This window comes from Cherax quadricarinatus, chromosome 16, assembly GCF_038502225.1.
Source record: "Cherax quadricarinatus isolate ZL_2023a chromosome 16, ASM3850222v1, whole genome shotgun sequence".
NCBI classification, from domain to species: Eukaryota; Metazoa; Arthropoda; class Malacostraca; order Decapoda; family Parastacidae; genus Cherax; species Cherax quadricarinatus.
Genome location: NC_091307.1, coordinates 26,153,467 through 26,176,225, shown reverse-complemented (window position 1 = coordinate 26,176,225; position 22,759 = coordinate 26,153,467). Strand labels below are relative to the sequence as shown.

General features: G+C 39.3%; 1 protein-coding gene across 4 annotated transcripts in view; it reads left to right on the top strand.

Moving 5' to 3' along the window:
• The first annotated feature begins 2,098 nt into the window (after positions 1-2,098).
• The window catches only part of LOC128688911 (protein phosphatase Mn(2+)-dependent 1K), a 52,071-nt gene continuing 31,410 nt past the window's right edge, over positions 2,099-22,759 (top strand). Inside the window, exons 1-5 of one of the 4 annotated variants that reach the window (XM_053776961.2) lie at positions 2,399-2,556; positions 3,887-4,057; positions 5,350-5,860; positions 9,212-9,311; positions 15,803-15,914. In XM_053776961.2, coding sequence (XP_053632936.1) covers positions 5,382-5,860; positions 9,212-9,311; positions 15,803-15,914 — 691 coding nt within the window. In that variant the 5' untranslated portion in view covers positions 2,399-2,556; positions 3,887-4,057; positions 5,350-5,381. Of the gene's footprint in view, positions 2,120-2,397; positions 2,695-3,886; positions 4,058-5,349; positions 5,861-9,211; positions 9,312-15,802; positions 15,915-22,759 lie in introns of those variants that run through there. The other 3 variants (XM_070085521.1, XM_053776963.2, XM_053776962.2) reach the window with 3 other exon arrangements.

Genomic DNA, 22,759 nt, shown 5'->3' with positions numbered 1-22,759 from the left:
GAAATTGGCGTTCACAACGGCCTAAGGATTAATAAAGGCCTCACTTCCTAATAGGAAGTGTCGTAACTGTTCCTGGTGAAGAGTGAGGGAACGTGATTTACGGGACCACTGTAAAAGGGTGGTAAAATTAGTGAATAATGGTTCGACCGGGGGTGACTGGTGCGCAGCCATGGTGTGTGTCCAGGGGAATACCCGTGAGTTAATCCTCGCTCATCGGTCTCAGATCTTAATGGAGTGACCTCTAATGTGTATAATAATTATGAGACATTAAATCGTCCTGTGAATTGTAATGTAATCAGTGATAATAACACTAAGTTAAGGAATCGTCGAAGGGATATGAGCTGCCATTCCCAGAGTGTGTGTGCACATGTTTACCTCGTTGTTCCTGTCTCGAGGATTGTGAAGTTTTTATGGAGTCATGATTTCTAAACCGGGACAAACCAACGGATACCTCGTCCTGCTGGAATAAGAACCGTGTCGGTGTAGCAGGGCATAGAAATGGGATGGAGAATGGAGGAAATAAGGAGCATCAATCACCCACAGTTAAGTAACCTTTCTAGTTATAGCAGACTGATACTGGCCAGTTAGGTATGTTGTAATTGGATAGGTTATGGGTGATCCAGCTACATCAAGTGACCACCAGAGAATATCTGGTAAGTGGTGGGATTATATACAAGTGTTTTTCTTTGATGGATGTATCCATGTGTAACCTACCCCCCCCCCTTCATTCAGTTAAACTAATATAATCTATACAGTCCACAATTAATTAGTAGCGCCGTACTTGAGGGTGCTTACCAATTTATACTGGTCTCGGATAGATATGGATAAGATTGTGAGGGTCGAAGGGGCCACCTGCAGTGACCAAGGGTGGTGAAGTTTTCTCACATGTCTACACGGTTTTTAGTTAGTTTAATATGTTTATTATGCACCCCATACCCATCCTGTGGGCGGTAGTCAAAAGATTACAGAGGTACATAATGGGTCCAGGGACTGGGCCTCAAAGTTTTGATAGCTGAGCAAGTTACAGAGGTAATGAATTCACAATTTACAAAGGTAATGAACTCACAATTTACAAAGGTAATGAACTCCAGGTAGGTCTAGTCACAATCATGACAAGTTACAAAGGTATTTACAGATTACAGAGGTACGTAATGGATCCAGGGACCGGGCTCCAAAGTTTTGATGGCTGAACTAGGTACAAGGTAATGAACTCACAAGTTACAAAGGTAATGAACTCACAAGTTACAAAGGTAATGAATACTGTAAGAATGGTTACTTACGTTTATACATGGCTGCAATCATGAACAAATTTTAGAGTAATGAGCAATTCACACTTCCACACCCGGTCACAACTGTAGTGAGTTATTGGTGCAAATGTTGATTGCTGAGTCTCTCACACACACACACACACACACACACACACACACACACACACACACACACACACACACACACACACACACACACACACACACACACACACACACACACACATACAAATTCATACACACACACACATAAACACACACACACACACACACACACACACACACACACACACACACACACACACACACACAAACACACACACACACACACATACACAAACTCATACACACACACGTACACACACTCATACACACACACACACTCATACACACACACACTCATACTCACACACACACACACACACACACACACACACACACTCATAGAATAGCCTAGAAAATGACGTAGTGGAGGCAGGAACCATACACAGTTTTAAGACGAGGTTTGATAAAGCTCATGGAGCGGGGAGAGAGAGGGTCTAGTAGCAACCGGTGAAGAGGCGGGGCCAGGAGCTAGGACTCGACCCCTGCAACCACAAATAGGTGAGTACTCACACACTCATACACATACACACAAACACACACACACACACACACACACACACACACACACACACACACACACACACACAAACACACACACATGCACATATGTGGTAATGCTTTATTTACAGCTAGCAAAGTCAGGGTATTTCTCCAGAATGGTCTGTAATATACCACTGTGGATGACTGCGGTAAACAATATAGTTGTTGTCTCCCAATGAGATTACTTGTATGCATGCAATGTTGAGGTATGTACAAGTAATCAACCCTACAAAATTTTCCACAAAAACAAAAGCATTCACATTGCTAAACTCACAAACTAGTATTTAGTCACTCAGCCATAATACCAACTTACCTCATAATTTGTAATATTTTAAAATTTAAGAATTAATCTAAGTCTGCCCGAAATACCTAGCCATGCTAGGTGTTCTAGTGACCCCCTCTGTAATTAGTATTTTACTACATGTAAACCACACAATAACCAAATTCTGTAAACTCAGCATTATAATCCTTGTAGAGAACAAACTTTGAATTTGAATTTGAATCACGGTGCTGGCTGAGGTTCACCTACACATCAACAACACACAAGAGAGGCTCAGGGGAGGCACTACTCTACACTGCCACTTGTCTACTGCTCTCTAATGCTTCTAGTACACTTTATTTAACAAAGAGGAGTTACACTCAAGTTAGTGATCATGTGTACAGTGTTGGGAGAGTCAGATAAACACTATAACTCTCGCAATACTACTATGCTCAACTCCAGCATTATTTTCCATTTTACCATATATATACATCCTGTGTTTACCACACACTAAATAAGTAGGTAAGTAAGTTTATTTAGGCACAGATATATAAGTATAATTATATATAGTGTAAATTATCATCCAGGATAATCCAAAAAAAAGTCAGTGACTTTATTTCCATTGGGGTCCTTGAAATATTTTACTGTTATATTAAGTATGGGTTGTTGAGCTGGTATAGTAATATAGAGAGGATAGAGACATCTAGGATGACACAAGTTGTATAAATGTTGAGTGGAAGGAAGGAGAGGCAGGAGATGTTCCAGGGAGAGACTGTAAGGGAAAATTGAAGAATAATAATAATAATATCTTTATATACTACAAGTACATGTACAAGGTATACAGACCATAGCTGACATCAATGGTGTACTACTATATAGAAAGTCGCTTGTTATGCTGAGCATTTTGGGCAGATTAGATCAGTTTTGTCCCAGGATGCGACCCACCTGGTGGCCTGGTGGTTAACGCTCTCGCTTCACACGGTGAGGGCCTGGGTTCGATTCCCAGCCAGAGTAGAAACATTGGACGTGTTTCTTTCCACCTGTTGTCTATGTTCCCCATCAGTAAAATGGGTACCTGGGTGTTAGTCGACTGGTGTGGGTCGCATCCTGGGACACTGACCTAAGGAGGCCTGGTCACAGACCGGGCCGCGGGGGCGTTGACCCCGGAACTCTCTCCAGGTAACTCTCCAGGTAAACACCAGTCCACTAACACTCAGGTACTCATTTTATACTGCTGGGTGAACATAGACAACTGGTGTTAAAGAAACACGCCCAATGTTTCAGCCCTCACCAGGAATCGAACCCACACCCTCAGCGTCTGAAGCAAGAGCTTTTGCCACCAGGCCACGGACCACCAAGGGGCTTGAACATTTAAACATAAAACAGGCTTGTGTGACTGTACTAGACAGGAGTGAATCAAGGAAACCGGTTTTTCAAATACGTGCTGTTATTGTGCTAGCAAGATAACGCTAATGAAGTGATACAGTTAAGATTTTGTTAGGATTTTTAACCCCAGAGGGTTAGCCTCCCAGGATAACCCCAGAAATGCAGTGCGTCATCGAGAAACTGTTTGTCTTATTTCCATTGGGTTCCTCAATCTTGTCCCCCAGGATGCGACCCACACCAGTCAACAAACGCCCAGGTACTACCTACTTGCTAGGTGAACAGGACAACAGGTGTAAGGAAACACATCAAATGTTTCCACCTTTGCCAGGAATTGAACCCGGACCCTCGGTGTATGAAGCAAAAGCTTTGCCAGCCAGGCCATGGGGGCCCTGTGGCCCAGAGTCTTGAGATGCGAAGTACATGTACACTGCAGGAGGGGTTGAGATGTTACACTTCAGAGGGTTATCTGAACTTTGATGTCAGAACACTTCTTTCCAGAGTGAGTGATGGTGAATGTATTTTCTTGTTTGGGCCACCCCACTTTCATTGAAGACCTTTGACATATTATAAAATATATAGTATGTATTGAGTGGGTAAATAAGAATTTACAACTGGCTCATGCTAGGCAGGCCCTACTCACATATAATAATAGGGAACAATCCAGTAGGCTTATTGGTGAAACTAATTGGGCAGTCCATACACTACTTGCATGTAAATTTTAATGGCACATGTATTTTGTATTTATCACCACAATTAGCATTCATTTTTTTTAAAATCTAACCCATTGCAGGTTAGAGTTCCTTCATTAAAGTCTTCTGCCTGGAATATCTCAGATATTCTTACCTTGTGTCCATATATGACTGTCCCATTATAACAACATAATTGTGAATATTAAATTCCTCACATTTATTAATCATTGTTATTGTAATACGTATCTTAATAACTTTGGGGCCATTTCCCGTAGACTAACTTCTCGTCATTGGGGGTTGCCTTGATGCTGGTGAAGGGCTCTTGATCAAAGGATTGAGACTACCCTTCCTCAGATCAAATCTGATAAGGGTTTGCACCTGATTATGATGGTGATGATAATGATAATAGTAACAATAATAATTAGTGGTTGGAAGATCAAGCCTTCAACATTCCATAAGTGCTAAATGATCTACATTTTATTGTTTCATATTAATAGAATATTACAGTAATAAAAAATACTGAGTCTCCAAATGAAAACATGCATAAGGGTTAAAATTAAATGATATTTCTTTGATATACCTCATGCGAAGTTTGAGTCTCATTACTATCGGCTTTGCTGCCCTATTACGGTAAAATACATATTCAAATATTTGTTATTAAATAAATCACTTGAATTACTTTGTTATATACAGTGTGCCATGCTGTTACAACTATGGTATATTGTGGACATTAAGAATTCATCCAAATACTCATGTATCAAATTCAACTGAAGAAGCTTGTTGTACAGGTGGAACATTTAGCAATAAAAATATTCAGGTGTTGCAAATGTGTCTTTTTCATCAGATATTCATGTACTGTACTTATTGTAATCACAGAATATATTCCCTGGGTTAATGTATTTTATTAAGATATTAGGAATAAATGATGTATTGATGCACATACTGTATTATTTTTCATCTTGTGTAGAAAAGTAGCAATGACATGCAAAGGAAATGTTTCTTATACACATATATCCTTGTATTAAATAATGCCAGCGGTATTAATTTATTAATTTTTTTGGTGCATACTTATTTTTATTTTGTTAACTATCTTTTTCCCCAGGTTCCAAATAACAAAAAATACATAATTGACTTATGATGCATAGGATTTTTTTGGCTCACAAGAGGATACCACAAGTGAACTTGTCCGTATTCACTACCACACACTTGAGTGCTGCACGTGTGGAGCAGCTGTCTGCACATTTACCAGTTGTATTTAGCAACAAAACATTAGGAAATAGTTTTGCATCTTTGTCACAAGGTATATCATGTAGAAGAGGAGATGGATGCAACAGGATCAGATCAAATAGCAAGGCTATATTCAGAAATTTTCCATGCCCAAATATCATCAATGCCCTTGAGTTGACCACATCTGAAGCCGACAGTGGTGCTGAGAATGAAGGCACACACAAAAAAGACTTCAATTTTGATGCACTTGGAGCTTGGGACAACCGAATTGATCTTCCCATTATGATGGATGCTAGCATCAAGCACGGAGCCCCAATACCAATGGTTGTTGCCCACGATGTTGGCCGGTCAAGTATTCTTGGTAAACGTACATACCAGGAAGACAGGTAAGAAGAGGGAATTTCAGTGTTTGCATATGCTTTTATATGTTACTTAGGAATTATGAACCATTTCTATTTTAGTCTGTCAAGCTATGATGGATTTCTTAGGGAAAAAAAAAAAAAGAACTTTGTAAGGATTGAGTAAAAATTAGTTGGTTCATGAATTTATCTTAAGTATATTTAAGGACTTTAGCAATTCATTCTTTTATTATAGTTTTTAAAAAAAAATGAAGGAAAATTATTATAAAGGTGCTTTACAATGCTGTTTCACATGCAATTAACAATATATTTTGTCAGAAGAACAGGTTTTTCTTGAGCTTGTACTTCTATAACTAAATTTCAGCTGATATAACATATTTCCTCTTGCATAATGCACTAGCATCTTTTGTGAAAATAAAAAAAAATTGCCAGTGATACTTGAAATATAACACCTCTCAAAATCAGAGTTTTCTTTTTTTTAAACACTGGCCTCCTCCCACTGAGCTAGGGTAACCCAACAAAAAAGAAAACCCTTTCATTGTCATTCACTCAGTCACACTCTTGCCAAGAGGGCATTGACATTACAGTACAGATGACGCTACTAACTGCAACATCCCCACCTCCAGAACTCAAGTCTAGCTAACTAGCTTCCCTGAGTCCTATCATAAATGTTATATTGCTTGTACTCTAACAGCATGTCAAATCATAAAAACCACTTATCTCCACTCACTCCTGTTGAACACACTTACACAAACCTGATGTATGTCCAAGCACATTACACTCTAAACTTCCTTTACCCTCCTCCTCCAACCTTTCCTAGTACAACCCCCTACCCCTCCTTCCCTGTGACAATCCCAACTCCTCTTTCCCTCCACCCAAGATTTATACACCTTCCTAGTTGTCATATTTTTCTCCATCCTCTCTACATCTCCGAATCACCTCAACAACCCCTCCTCAGCTCTCTGCATAATACTTTTGGTAACTCCACACCTAATCCTAATCTCCAAACTGAATTCTTTGCATAATATTCACACCACATATTGCCTTCAAACACTCAACCTTCTGCATCCAGCCTCCTCACTGCAACACTCAAAACTCATGCTTCAAACACACACAACAGTTTTGATACCACTATACACTACTACATTACCCTTTTTGCTTTCACTTTTTGCCTCCATGGATAAAGATCTTTGTCTCCACAGTTTTATGATTCACCTCATCTCTCACAGAAACATCTGCTGACAAATCCACTCCCTAGTATCTTAACACATTGACTACCTCCAATCCTCCATACTTCCTGAATCAATCAGTCTGATATCTCTCTCACTGCCTATATTTTTTTTATACTCTCAACACCTTGCTCTTTCCTATGTTGACTTTTAATTTCCTTCTTTTACATTCCCTCCCAAAAACAAAAAACAAAAACCATGTCATTGGCAAGAAGTAACTGTGGCAACTCCCACTCTATACAAGATTCACTGTCTTTGAATCCCACACATCTCCCTAATGCCCTAGTGTTCACTCTTGCAACCAGAGATATACTACCATAATATAGTGGACTAAAAACTGTTATTATCTGAAAAATATGCTATGCAGTGTACAGTTTATAAGTTGTACACTGCATAATATACTTTTACTCAGTTTATTCACTGAGTTAAGTCAGTGGAAGGTATTTAGTATCACTAGCCACTGGTAGCTTTACAAAGGATATCAAGGGCTGGAAACACATTAATGGCAGAGAATTCTTTCAGTATATTTCACCCAGTGTTGGGCTTCATCACGTACAGTCAAACCTCAGTTTTCGTATGTCCTACTTTTCGTACGAATAAGTTTTCAACGACTTTTTTTTTTTTTTTTCATAAAAATTTTGTCCCAGTTTTCATACATCTGCTTAGTTTTCATGCAGTTGAAAATGGTCCATACAAAACTCGTCCACCTGCCCATGTGAATTGGTCACTCATTTCCCAGAATCAAGCACCCACACAAAGCATCCAATGTGTTCGTGACTTAGTCTGCCTTTGTTTCTCATTGAGTGAGCATCACCCCGCACATTCATCTGAACATTTGATAATAATCCATTTCTTTTGTGCTTGTTTATTGAGTGCGACTGCTAAATAAGCCACCATGGAGCCAAAGAAAGTTCTGAGTACCAGCCCTTTGATAAAGAAGGTAAGAAACATGATAGAATTCAAGAAAGAACTCGTAGCAAAGTACAAAAGTGGCATACTCGTGGCCGATCTCACCAGGATGTACAGGAAGTCCTCATCAACGATCAGTTATATCCTGGCAAAGTAAAAAGAAATCAAGGAAGCTGATGTTGCGAAAGGGGTAAATGTGCTAATGAAACAGAGATCGCAAACAATCGAAGTTGTTGAGAAGTTGTTGGTGTGGATAAATGAGAAACAGTTAGCAGGAGATAGTGTTCTGGAGGCGATAATTTGCAAAAAGGCAAGGCAGTTGCATGTGGATCTCACAAAGAAAATGCCTGGAATGAGTGCTGCTGTTAGTGAATTTAAGGCCAGCAGAGACTGGTTTGACAAATTCAAGAAGCAAACTGGCATACACAGTGTGGTAAGGCATGGCAAGGCTGCAAGTTCTGACAAACGTGGGACCAAAAAATTCATTGATTCCCCTTCCAAACAATGACCTCTCCTCCTCCCTCTCCCCTCCTCGCCATCTTCCATATGCCAACAAGAGTCTTCAATAAAGGCAAAAGTGATGTTATATGTTCATTTATCCATTTCATTAGTCATTGATATTAATTTCTCATTGTTTTCTGTATGTAAAACTATAGTTATTTTCTATAAAATGTATTTTTTGTTAATATTTTTGGGTATCTGGAATAGATTAATTGGATTTACATTATTTCTTATGGGAAATATTGCTTCAGTTTTCGTCAGACTTTTTCAAATGGATTAGTCAGGAAAACCGAGGTTCCACTGTGTACATGTATACTTGATAACCCAACCTTGGGCTAAACATTGTATTGAAAAGGTTCTCTGCTAAGGGCATCTTTATTTCTACTTGTTGGCTTTTGTCATTGTCTGCAATATTAAGAGCTGCTATTGTGCTGCTTGAGAGTCATCGATTGTGCATTCATATGCTAAATGATTAAAATTATTATATTCAGAACATTGTTAAACTTGTATGGGTTGTACAACAAATATTCCAAGCCATGCCAGATGATCTTGGTAAGTTCACATAAAAAAATAAAGCCAGATTTCTAATAAACAGATTTTTTCTTTTATCATGCTGGCCATCTCCCACTGAGGCAGGGAGACAAAAAAAAAATTAGGAAAATACTTTTTAAGAACTTTTATTTCCTTTACAGCGAATAATGCACTAGTATGTTAGTGATAGTTACGTTTTTTTTTTCAGATATGTTATAGAGGACCTTCCTAACAACATTTTGTGTTGTGCTGTCTTTGATGGTCATGGAGGAAATGAATGCTCAGAATATTGTGCACAGAATCTTAAGGTAAGTAGTACTTCTCATATAGATTTAAATAAGAATAATCTTTCTGGCTCATATATTTTTAAATGAGAATAATCTTTCTGGCTCATTTAGTTTTAAATAAGAATAATCTTTCTGGTAGTAGGTTGGTAGACAGCAACCACCCAGGGAAGTACTACCGTCCTGCCAGACGACTGTGAAACAGAAACCTGTAACTGTTTTGCATGATGGTAGGATTGCTGGTTTCCTTTTCTGTCTCATAAACACGCTAGATAACAGGGATAAACCATACCCCCGGCCGGGATTGAACCCGCAGTCATAGAGTCTCAAAACTCCAGCCCGTCGCGTTAGCCACTAGACCAGCTAGCCACAATAAGATTCATCCAACTAGGGGGTATGGTTTGTTTGCAATCGTGTCATTACGATTTCTTGAGTCATGTTGACGGCAGTGAAGGGACTTGAGCTAGAGTTCGTCACGGCCACGCTAGCTGGAGATTCGTCTGTAAAAACTTGCATTTGTGGTCACAGTGGTGCCTGTGCTAACCTTCCTATGGTGTAGAAATATACCTAGTTGGATGAATCTTATTGTGGCTAGCTGGTCTAGTGGCTAACGCGACGGGCTGGAGTTTTGAGACTATGACCGCGGGTTCAATCCCGGCCGGGGGTATGGTTTGTTTGCAATCGTGTCATTACGATTTCTTGAGTCATAACAGGGATATCTTGCTACTCCTACTTACACTTTGGTCACACTTCACAGACACGCACATGAATATATATATATACATACATCTAGGTTTTTCTCCTTTTTCTAAATAGCTCTTGTTCTTCTTTATTTCTTCTATTGTCCATGGGGAAGTGGAAAAGAATCTTTCCTCCGTAAGCCATGCGCGTCGTATGAGGCGACTAAAATGCCGGGAGCAATGGGCTAGTAACCCCTTCTCCTGTAGACATTTACTAAAAAAGAGAAGAAGAAAAACTTTATAAAACTGGGATGCTTGAATGTGCGTGGATGTAGTGTGGATGACAAGAAACAGATGATTGCTGATGTTATGAATGAAAATAAGTTGGATGTCCTGGCCCTAAGCGAAACAAAGCTGAAGGGGGTAGGGGAGTTTCGGTGGGGGGAAATAAATGGGATTAAATCTGGAGTATCTGAGAGAGTTAGAGCAAAGGAAGGGGTAGCAGTAATGTTGAAGGATCAGTTAGGGAAGGAGAAAAGAGAATATGAATGTGTAAATTCAAGAATTATGTGGATTAGAGTAAAGGTTGGATCCGAAAAGTGGGTCATAATAAGCGTGTATGCACCTGGAGAAGAGAGGAATGTAGAGGAGAGAGAGAGATTTTGGGAGATGTTAAGTGAATGTATAGGAGCCTTTGAACCAAGTGAGAGAGTAATTGTGGTAGGGGACCTGAATGCTAAAGTACGAGAAACTTTTAGAGAGGGTGTGGTAGGTAAGTTTGGGGTGCCAGGTGTAAATGATAATGGGAGCCCTTTGATTAAACTTTGTATAGAAAGGGGTTTAGTTATAGGTAATACATATTTTAAGAAAAAGAGGATAAATAAGTATACAAGATATGATGTAGGGCGAAATGACAGTAGTTTGTTGGATTATGTATTGGTAGATAAAAGACTGTTGAGTAGACTTCAGGATGTACATGTTTATAGAGGGGCCACAGATATATCAGATCACTTTCTAGTTGTAGCTACACTGAGAGTAAAAGGTAGATGGGATACAAGGAGAATAGAAGCATCAGGGAAGAGAGAGAAGGTTTATAAACTAAAAGAGGAGGCAGTTAGGGTAAGAAATAAACAGCTGTTGGAGGATAGATGGGCTAATGAGAGCATAGGCAATGGGGTCGAAGAGGTATGGGGTAGGTTTAAAAATGCAATGTTAGAGTGTTCAGCAGAAGTTTGTGGTTACAGGAAAGTGGGTGCGGGAGGGAAGAGGAGCGATTGGTGGAATGATGATGTAAAGAGAGTAGTAAGGGAGAAAAAGTTAGCATATGAGAAGTTTTTACAAAGTAGAAGTGATGCAAGGAGGGAAGAGTATATGGAGAAAAAGAGAGAGGTTAAGAGAGTGGTGAAGCAATGTAAAAAGAGAGCAAATGAGAGAGTGGGTGAGAAGTTATCAACAAATTTTGTTGAAAATAAGAAAAAGTTTTGGAGTGAGATTAACAAGTTAAGCAAGCCTAGAGAACAAATGGATTTGTCAGTTAAAAATAGGAGAGGAGAGTTATTAAATGGAGAGTTAGAGGTATTGGGAAGATGGAGGGAATGTTTTGAGGAATTGTTAAATGTTGATGAAGATAGGGAAGCTGTGATTTCGTGTATAGGGCAAGGAGGAATAACATCTTGTAGGAGTGAGGAAGAGCCAGTTGTGAGTGTGGGGGAAGTTCGTGAGGCAGTAGGTAAAATGAAAGGGGGTAAGGCAGCCGGGATTGAGATAGAAATGTTAAAAGCAGGTGGGAATATAGTTTTGGAGTGTTTGGTTCAATTTAATAAATGTATGGATGAGGGTAAGGTACCTAGGGATTGGCAGAGAGCATGCATAGTTCCTTTGTATAAAGGCAAAGGGGACAAAAGAGAGTGCAAAAATTATAGGGGGATAAGTCTGTTGAGTATACCTGGTAAAGTGTATGGTAGAGTTATTATTGAAAGAATTAAGAGTAAGATGGAGAATAGGATAGCAGATGAACAAGGAGGCTTTAGGAAAGGTAGGGGGTGTGTGAACCAGGTGTTTACAGTGAAACATACAAGTGAACAGTATTTAGATAAGGCCAAAGAGGTCTTTGTGGCATTTATGGATTTGGAAAAGGCGTATGACAGGGTGGATAGGGGGGCAATGTGGCAGATGTTGCAGGTGTATGGTATAGGAGGTAGGTTACTGAAAGCAGTGAAGAGTTTTTACGAGGATAGTGAGGCTCAAGTTAGAGTATGTAGAAAAGAGGGAGATTATTTCCCAGTAAAAGTAGGCCTTAGACAAGGATGTGTGATGTCACCGTGGTTGTTTAATATATTTATAGATGGGGTTGTAAGAGAAGTAAATGCGAGGGTCTTGGCAAGAGGCGTGGAGTTAAAAGATAAAGAATCACACATAAAGTGGGAGTTGTCACAGTTGCTCTTTGCTGATGACACTGTGCTCTTGGGAGATTCTGAAGAGAAGTTGCAGAGATTGGTGGATGAATTTGGTATGGTATGCAAAAGAAGAAAATTAAAAGTGAATACAGGAAAGAGTAAGGTTATGAGGATAACAAAAAGATTAGGTGATGAAAGATTGGAGGGAGAGAGCATGGAGGAGGTGAATGTATTCAGATATTTGGGAGTGGACGTGTCAGCATATGGGTCTATGAAAGATGAGGTGAATCATAGAATTGATGAGGGGAAAAGGGTGAGTGGTGCACTTAGGAGTCTGTGGAGACAAAGAACTTTGTCCTTGGAGGCAAAGAGGGGAATGTATGAGAGTATAGTTTTACCAACGCTCTTATATGGGTGTGAAGCATGGGTGATGAATGTTGCAGCGAGGAGAAGGCTGGAGGCAGTGGAGATGTCATGTCTGAGGGCAATGTGTGGTGTGAATATAATGCAGAGAATTCGTAGTTTGGAAGTTAGGAAGAGATGTGGGATTACCAAAACTGTTGTCCAAACGGCTGAGGAAGGGTTGTTGAGGTGGTTCGGACATGTAGAGAGAATGGAGCGAAACAGAATGACTTCAAGAGTGTATCAGTCTGTAGTGGAAGGAAGGCAGTGTAGGGGTTGGCCTAGGAAAGGTTGGAGGGAGGGGGTAAAGGAGGTTTTGTGTGCGAGGGGCTTGGACTTCCAGCAGGCATGCGTGAGCGTGTTTGATAGGAGTGAATGGAGACAAATGGTTTTTAATACTTGACGTGCTGTTGGAGTGTGAGCAAAGTAACATTTGTGAAGGGATTCAGGGAAACCGGCAGGCCGGACTTGAGTCCTGGAGATGGGAAGTACAGTGCCTGCACTCTGAAGGAGGGGTGTTAATGTTGCAGTTTAAAAACTGTAGTGTAAAGCACCCTTCTGGCAAGACAGTGATGGAGTGAATGATGGTGAAAGTTTTTCTTTTTTGGGCCACCCTGCCTTGGTGGGAATCGGCCAGTGTGATAATAAAAATAAAATAAAAATCTTTCTGGGTCACTTAGTTTTATATAAGAATAGTCTTCCTGGTCATGCTCACTTTAATGCAAGTCACAAAACTTGATTTGTATTTGTAACATATTTTTGGCAATATTTCGCAATAAGGTTTACTAGAATTTTTTTTTTTTTCCACATTTTGGTAGAAAGTTATCCTGTCTGTTGAAAGATGTCAAATATAGTAACATGTTACACATTCTGGGCAAAATTACCTGGCCATTTGACTGTAAAGAGCTTTTTCTTTATATAGACACTGATTCAGTGTTTGAGATGTCATCTAGTTTTAAATAAGAATTTTCATTACAATTTGGAAGACATATATATAATGGTTGGGTGTTGGGTTACACATGTCTTACTTGCCTATGTGTCAATTTTGTATACCATCAATATAATAATGATTAAATTTTAATAATGAAAGGTTAGATATCAGATTGGAAGGAGGGAGTTTGGAGGAAGTGAGTTAGATATTTGGGAGTGGACTTGGTGGACATATCTGTGAAAAATGAGGTGAACCATAGAACTGACAAGGGAAGAGAGGTGGGGGTGCATTGAGACATCTGTGGAGACAAAGAATGTTATCCATGAAGGCAAAAAGGGAATGTACCAGAGTATAATGTTACCTGCACTCCTATATGGGTGTGAAACATGGGTTTTAAACATTGCAACTAGGAGGAGGGTGGAGGCACTGCAGATGTTCTAGGGGGCAATGTATGGTGTGAATGTTATGTTGAGAATTCACAGTTTAGAGATTAGGAGGAGGTGTGGGGTTATGAAAAGTATTATCCAGAAGGCTGAAGAGGTTGTTTGGTGATAAATTAGACACATGTGCAACTCTTGGGTATCTTTATTGAGGAAACGTTTCGCCACACAGTGGCTTCATCAGTCCATACGTAGGAGAAACTTGAAGAACTGGAGGAGAATGAGGTAATCAGTCCCTCAACCTTGAGTCGATGTGTTTAGTCCATCAATCTTGAATAGAATACGGCTATGAGCAGAGAAGAAGCTTATAAACTGTATGGCAGGAGAGGTGCAGCAGTCATAGGTGGTGTCACATTTGTTCAATGTGGAAGTAGCTGCACCTCTCCTGCCATACGGTTTGTAAGCTGCTTCTCCGCTCATATGCCGTATTCTATTCAAGATTGATGGACTAAACACATCGACTCAAGGTTGAGGGACTGATTACCTCATTCTCCTCCTGTTCTTCAAGTTTCTTCTACGTATGGACTGATGAAGCCACTGTGTGGCGAAACGTTTCCTCAATAAAGATACCCAAGAGTTGCACATGTGTCTAATTTATCAACATGTCGGTTCTCTGAACCATTCATCTACAGGTTGTTTGGTCATCTAGAGAGGATGGACCAAAATATCATGATTTGGAGGATATATGTAGGTGGAATGAAGGGTAGGGGTCATCCTAGGAAAGTTTGGAGGGAGGGGATAAAGGAGGTTTCGTGTGCAAGGGGCTTGGACTTCCAGCAAGCATGCATGAGCATGTTAGATAGGAGTGAATGTAGGTAAGTGGTTTTATGACTTAACATGATGTTGGAATGTGAGCAAGGTAGCATTTATGAAGGGATTCAGGGAAACCAGAGAGCCAGACTTGAGTCCTGGAGATGGGAAGTACAGTGCCTGCACTCTGAAGGAGGGGGTGGGGACATTTGGAGTTTGGAACTGTAGTATCGGCAACCCTCTGGCAAGACAGTGATAGAGTGAGTGATGATGAAAGTGTTTCTTCTTTTTTGGATCTCCCTACCTAGGTAGGAGACCACCAGTTTTGTTGAAAAAAAAATAGTTATTCCTACAAGGTACATACATAGATTTTACAAAATTAGATGGCATTAAAAGTACATATGGAAAACTCTTGGTTATGCAGAACATTTCAGGCAGATAGTGGAGTTACAAAACTATGACTGGTGGCAACTGGTTCATTTAGGCCAAATTCCTTATGGAAATTGTTTAGAACCCATTCATTGGTTATTTCATATTTTTTACCTGTTGCTGTTTTTCCTACAAAAATTTGTTCATCTCTTACGAAACATTAGTGAATTTTATTAACAAGTTAAATATTAAATGAAGGTAAATGTCTTTGCACACAAATGCAAATGTTATCATCCACTTATGTGCAGTAAATTGCTAAATTAGAAACCATGCTATAACAGCCCACCTTTCTCACCAACGAAGAGGAGCAGTAATACCATTTTAGAGATTTTGCTGAGTAAACAGACCATGAAATGAGGTTAATCTTTATACAGTGTTACAGAAATTCCTTTGAACCCAATCTGATAAATATATGTTGACACATATGTATGTAGTGTTTGCTTTTGGTTATTATTTTAATGTCAAATAAAATTTTGTTGATCTTTAGGATGTATTACTGGAGTATTTGGCCATTCACAAGGACCTGGAAGCTGTTCTCCATCATACCTTCTTAAGACTACATTCTGCATATGCAAAATGGGCAGAAGAATACAAAACAGGTTGGATACTTTTTGTAGGCTCCACACTGTAAAGGAAATATTTAAATAGCTATGCCTTGAGATTTGAATATTGTGGGTATTTCCTAGACAGAAGTTCTCAAGGATAAATAAAGCATCAAAGATACATATACAGTGGACCCCCGCATAACGATCACCTCCGAATGCGACCAATTATGTAAGTGTATTTATGTAAGTGCTTTTGTACGTGTATGTTTGGGGGTCTGAAATGGACTAATCTACTTCACAATATTCCTTATGGGAACAAATTCGGTCAGTACTGGCACCTGAACATACTTCTGGAGTGAAAAAATATCGTTAACCGGGGGTCCACTGTATTTAACTGGAGTTATCACTGTTCATTAACCTTACAGCATTCAGTATATTTTTATTTTTGTTTTGGGTCTTTTAATAGATCCCTTACATTTTTTTTAGTTCCAAAATGTGTATTTTCTTTTACTTTAGAAAATAATTCACCTGTTAAATAATTTAATAATTAGTTTATTATTGTAGACCCAGATGTACAATAACACAAAAAACTCATCTATTTTCTGCTTAAAATAAATCAGTTCCCTATCATTAATGTCGGTAGGCAACAATGAATAAGACACCATCTTTTCCCTCATTTTTGGCTTTCTCACATTTTCTATGAACTTTGTAATGCCACCTTATGGCTTAAAGTCACTAACTAAATCTGCTCACAGCCGGCAGCACCGGCATCCTAGCAACTCTTATTCTTCAAGAAACCATGCTCATCAAAGCTTGTGATGGCTTAATTGAAGGTACAACTACATGAACCCACGTAGACCACAAAATGACCCAAGAATACTAAGAATGTAACCCAAATCTTGACAAAATAGAAGATCTAAGGAAGACAGCCCTGCTAACCCAAACACTGCCTCCGCTGCCAGACAATCACTTAACCCAAGCTCAGGGAAATCAAGCCTTCTCCTCCATAGCTACACAGTATCTACTTTAGTGATACTATGAAAGGATATCGCAGAAGAAACAACAGCAGTAAGAAAAGAATAACACCAAGGACCCTAGAACTCAACTTGTCTGCCCAGCAGGACGCCGGTGTATCATCAACCCCCCCCTCACCACTACAACCCAGAGAACAACAACAACAAACATGGCTGACTCCCCCTCCAACTCCACTCCCTTCAAAGGATTCACCCATGATAACTAAGGTATGATTATTCCTGACAATATCAGGGACTACATTGTTGCTCTAGAAAACGAAATCAAAGATATTAAAGCAACACTTGCGCGACGAGAATCCAAGATAACCAACCTCGAGAACAAGATCCAAAACCTTGAAGAGAAGATTACCTCGAGAAGTGCTGACACAGAAAATACTCTGAAAACAGCAATAGCCCGTCACACTGAGCAAATAACAACTCTAAATATGAAGGTTGATGAAGCAATCAAGGACTGGAATCAGAACATGCACACTCGACTGAATGAATACCTTGATTTCCAAGACGACAAAACTGAATAAGATAAGTTGTCTGATGCAGTTATAATAAACAGTCCACACATTCCTAGTGACATAACCCAAGAACAGTGCAAAGAAACTGCTATCAGGATAATACAGGACCACGTACAAGTTATCGTGCAAAACAATGAAATCAAAGAAACACGTTTGTTAGGAAAACAAGGTAGTAAACACAGTATCATGATCAGATTTCATTCATATGATAAAAGAAAGGACTTAATTAAATCAGCAATTACAATGAAAAATGGAGTGTGCATCAACGAGTGTCTAACAAGAAAACGTCAAAACCTTCTGTTCAGGTTGAGAAAACTTAAACAGGAAAACAAAATACATCAGTGTTTCACTCGAGATGGGAAAATACTAATTAGAAAAAAATCAACAGGACAACAATACACCATCTCAAATGAACATGATTTCTCTACCTTCCTTAGAAAAGGTGACATTTCTGTAACAGATTAGATAAGTGTCCTTAACAGATATATACGTGTGATGCATATAGTGTACATTACTATTATATTATTGTGCATTATTATTATTTACTATTACATTATTGTGCATTATTATTTTTTCTTTTACTAGCTAATACCAGCTACCTCAAATACTTTTTACTTTTTAATTGCTTTTATTGCTCATAATTTTGTGTTGCAAGACAAATCTTACTCCAATTTAATGTTATTCATGGTTGCTACCTGTCCATTTAATTCAGCTTACCACTACTATTTTATTTTTTTTTTTATTATTATCACACTGGCCAATTCCCACCAAGGCAGGGTGGCCCGAAAAAGAAAAACTTTCACCATCATTCACTCCATCACTGTCTTGCCAGAAGGGTGCTTTACACTACAGTTTTAAACTGCAACATTTACACCCCTCCTTCAGAGTGCAGGCACTGTACTTCCCATCTCCAGGACTCAAGTCCGGCCTGCCGGTTTCCCTGAACCCCTTCATAAATGTTACTTTGCTCACACTCCAACAGCACGTCAAGTATTAAAAACCATTTGTCTCCATTCACTCCTATCAAACACGCTCACGCATGCCTGCTGGAAGTCCAAGCCCCTCGCACACAAAACCTCCTTTACCCCCTCCCTCCAACCTTTCCTAGGCCGACCCCTACCCTGCCTTCCTTCCACTACAGACTGATACACTCTTGAAGTCATTCTGTTTCGCTCCATTCTCTCTACATGTCCGAACCACCTTTATATTGTGTGAGCAATTAGTGTATATTCCAATTACATTATTGTGTGAGTCCCAAAACTATCTTTTGCTAGCTAGTACCAGCTACCTCATATTTCTCTACTTTTTATAGTGCAATTAATTGCTCAACTTATACATTACAAATCAAATCTTACTCCCAAATCAATATTATATCATAGTGACTATCTGTCCATTGAACTTTGTTCAATATTACTTACTTTAATCCCTTATATATTTTCTCCTTTATTTTAGCTTTATATAACTACCTTAGTTCATATATTCACATTTGTTAAAATAATCAAGGTGCTATTCTCATGTGCTAAAGTGTAATAAGTTCACTATTTTGCCATTATATTATATCATAAGTGAATGTATAGGAACCTTTGAACCAAGTGAGAGAGTAATTGTGGTAGGGGACCTGAATGCTAAAGTAGGAGAAACTTTTAGAGAGGGTGTGGTAGGTAAGTTTGGGGTGCCAGGTGTAAATGATAATGGGAGCTCTTTGATTGAACTTTGTATAGAAAGGGGTTTAGTTATAGGTAATACATATTTTAAGAAAAAGAGGATAAATAAGTATACAAGATACGATGTAGGGCGAAATGACAGTAGTTTCTTGGATTATGTATTGGTAGATAAAAGACTGTTGAGTAGACTTCAGGATGTACATGTTTATAGAGGGGCCACAGATATATCAGATCACTTTTTAGTTGTAGCTACACTGAGAGTAAAAGGTAGATGGGATACAAGGAGAATAGAAGCATCAGGGAAGAGAGAGGTGAAGGTTTATAAACTAAAAGAGGAGGCAGTTAGGGTAAGATATAAACGGCTATTGGAGGATAGATGGGCTAATGAGAGCATAGGCAATGGGGTTGAAGAGGTATGGGATAGGTTTAAAAATGTAGTGTTAGTGTTTTCAGAAGAAGTTTGTGGTTACAGGAAAGTGGGTGCGGGAGGGAAGAGGAGCGATTGGTGGAATGATGATGTAAAGAGAGTAGTAAGGGAGAAAAAGTTAGCATATGAGAAGTTTTTACGAAGTAGAAGTGATGCAAGGAGGGAAGAGTATATGGAGAAAAAGAGAGAGGTTAAGAGAGTGGTGAAGCAATGTAAAATGAGAGCAAATGAGAGAGTGGGTGAGATGATATCAACAAATTTTGTTGAAAATAAGAAAAAGATTTGAAGTGAGATTAACAAGTTAAGGAAGCCTAGAGAACAAATGGATTTGTCAGTTAACAATAGGAGAGGAGAGTTATTAAATGGAGAGTTAGAGGTATTGGGAAGATGGAAGGAATATTTTGAGGAATTGTTAAATGTTGATGAAGATAGGGAAGCTGTGATTTCATGTATAGGGCAAGGAGGAATAACATATTGTAGGAGTGAGAAAGAGCCAGTTGTGAGTGTTGGGGAAGTTCGTGAGGCAGTAGTTAAATGAAAGGGGGTAAGGCAGCTGGGATTGATGGGATATAGATAGAAATGTTAAAAGCAGGTGGGGATATAGTTTTGGAGTGGTTGGTGCTATTATTTAATAAATGTATGGAAGTGGGTAAGGTACCTAGGGATTGGCAGAGAGCATGCATAGTTCCTTTGTATAAAGGCAAAGGGGACAAAAGAGAGTGCAAAAATTATAGGGGGATAAGTCTGTTGAGTATACCTGGTAAAGTGTATGGTAGAGTTATTATTGAAAGAATTAAGAGTAAGACGGAAAATAGGATAGCAGATGAACAAGGAGGCTTTAGGATAGGTAGGGGGTGTGTGGACCAGGTGTTTACAGTGAAACATATAAGTGAACAGTATTTAGATAAGGCTAAAGAGGTTTTTGTGGCATTTATGGATTTGGAAAAGGCGTATGACAGGGTGGATAGGGGAGCAATGTGGCAGATGTTGCAGGTGTATGGTGTAGGAGGTAGGTTACTGAAAGCAGTGAAGTTTTTACGAGGATAGTGAGGCTCAAGTTAGAGTATGTAAGAAAGAGGGAAATTATTTCCCAGTAAAAGTAGGCCTTAGACAAGGATGTGTGATGTCACCATGGTTGTTTAATATATTTATAGAGGGGGTTGTAAGAGAAGTAAATGCAAGGGTCTTGGCAAGAGGCGTGGAGTTAAAAGATAAAGAATCACACATAAAGTGGGAGTTGTCACAGTTGCTCTTTGCTGATGACACTGTGCTCTTGGGAGATTCTGAAGAGAAGTTGCAGAGGTTGGTAGATGAATTTGGTAGGGTATGCAAAAGAAGAAAATTAAAAGTGAATACAGGAAAGAGTAAGGTTATGAGGATAAAAAGATTAGGTGATGTAAGATTGGATATCAGATTGGAGGGAGAGAGTATGGAGGAGGTGAATGTATTCAGATATTTGGGAGTGGACATGTCAGCGGATGGGTCTATGAAATACGAGGTAAATCATAGAATTGATGAGGATAAAAGGGTGAGTGGTGCACTTAGGAGTCTGTGGAGACAAAGAACTTTGTCCTTGGAGACAGAGGGGAATGTATGAGAGTATAGTTTTACCAACGCTCTTATATGGGTGTGAAGCATGGGTGATGAATGTTGCAGCGAGGAGAAGGCTGGAGGCAGTGGAGATGTCATGTCTGAGGGCAATGTGTAGTGTGAATATAATGCAGAGAATTCGTAGTTTGGAAGTTAGGAGGTGCGGGATTGCCAAAACTGTTGTCCAGAGGGCTGAGGAAGGGCTGTTGAGGTGGTTCGGACATGTAGAGAGAATGGAGCGAAACAGAGTGACTTCAAGAGTGTATCAATCTGTAGTGGAAGGAAGGCGGGGTAGGGGTCAGCTTAGGAAAGGTTGGAGGGAGGGGGTAAAGGAGGTTTTGTGTGCGAGGGGCTTGGACTTCCAGCGGGCATGCGTGAGCGTGTTTGATAGGAGTGAATGGAGACAAATGATTTTTATTAATACTTGACGAGCTGTTGGAGTGTGAGCAAAGTAACATTTATGAAGGGATTCAGGGAAACCGGCAGGCCGGACTTGAGTCCTGGAGATGGGAAGTACAGTGCCTGCACTCTGAAGGAGGGGTGTTAATGTTGCAGTTTAAAAACTGTAGTGTAAAGCACCCTTCTGGCAAGACAGTGATGGGGTGAATGATGGTGAAAGTTTTTCTTTTTCGGGCCACCCTGCCTTGGTGGGAATCGGCCATTGTGATAATAAAAAAATTAATAATAAAAAATAGTGATTATCTGTCCATTGAACTTTTTTTACCTTTACTTAATTTAGTCCCTTATATATTTTCTCCCTTATTTTAGCTTTAACCCTTTGAGGGTTTCAGCCATACTAGTACGGCTTACGACCCAGGGTTTTTGATGTACTAGTACGCCTAAATTGTAGCGCCCTCAAATCTAGTGGGAGAAAGCTGGTAGGCCTACATATGAAAGAATGGGTCTATGTGGTCAGTGTGCACAGTATAAAAAAAATCCTGCAGCACACAGTGCATAATGAGAAAAAAAAACTTTGATCGTTTTTTTGGAATAAAACAGCAACTTTGCACTGTATTTTCGTATGGTATTTATTGTTGTATTCTAGTTTTCCTGGTCTCATTTTATAGAATGGAAGACATATTACAGAAATTGAGATGATTTTGACTGGTTTTACAATGAAAAGTACCTCTAAATTGAGCTCAAAGTAGGAGAAATGTTCTATTTTTACCAATGTTCAAAAGTAAACAAATCATGCTAAGCGTCCAATACATGTCAACTGGTGAGTCTAATATTCTTTCACAAGTGCGCCAATATTATTTATACCATTTTTTACACTAATGCGGTAGTGTGCATAACAGTAAATCTTCTATTTTTTGTGAGAAAAAAATTCAAAGTGGAAAGCAAAAGAAAGTAAGAGGGGCCTTGGGACGTGACTAATGAACAGAGGAAATGTCATTTTAGTGCCAGGAATGTCTTTCTTGTTTATTCTGGACCCTATTCAGAAATTGGCATCTTTCGAAATTTGTGTGAAATTGGCAAAATTGCTAAATTCTGACTACTGTACTGGATAGTTGAAATTGGTAAATGGGTGATTTCTTGCACTCATTCGATAGAAAAAATGGAGTTCTAGCGAAATATTCATGTTTTTTGTCGACAAGCACATTGGAATTGGCCGAAAATAGGGCTCAAAGTGGGCTAAATCGCCGATGCGTAAACATCGCCGAGACCGCTAACT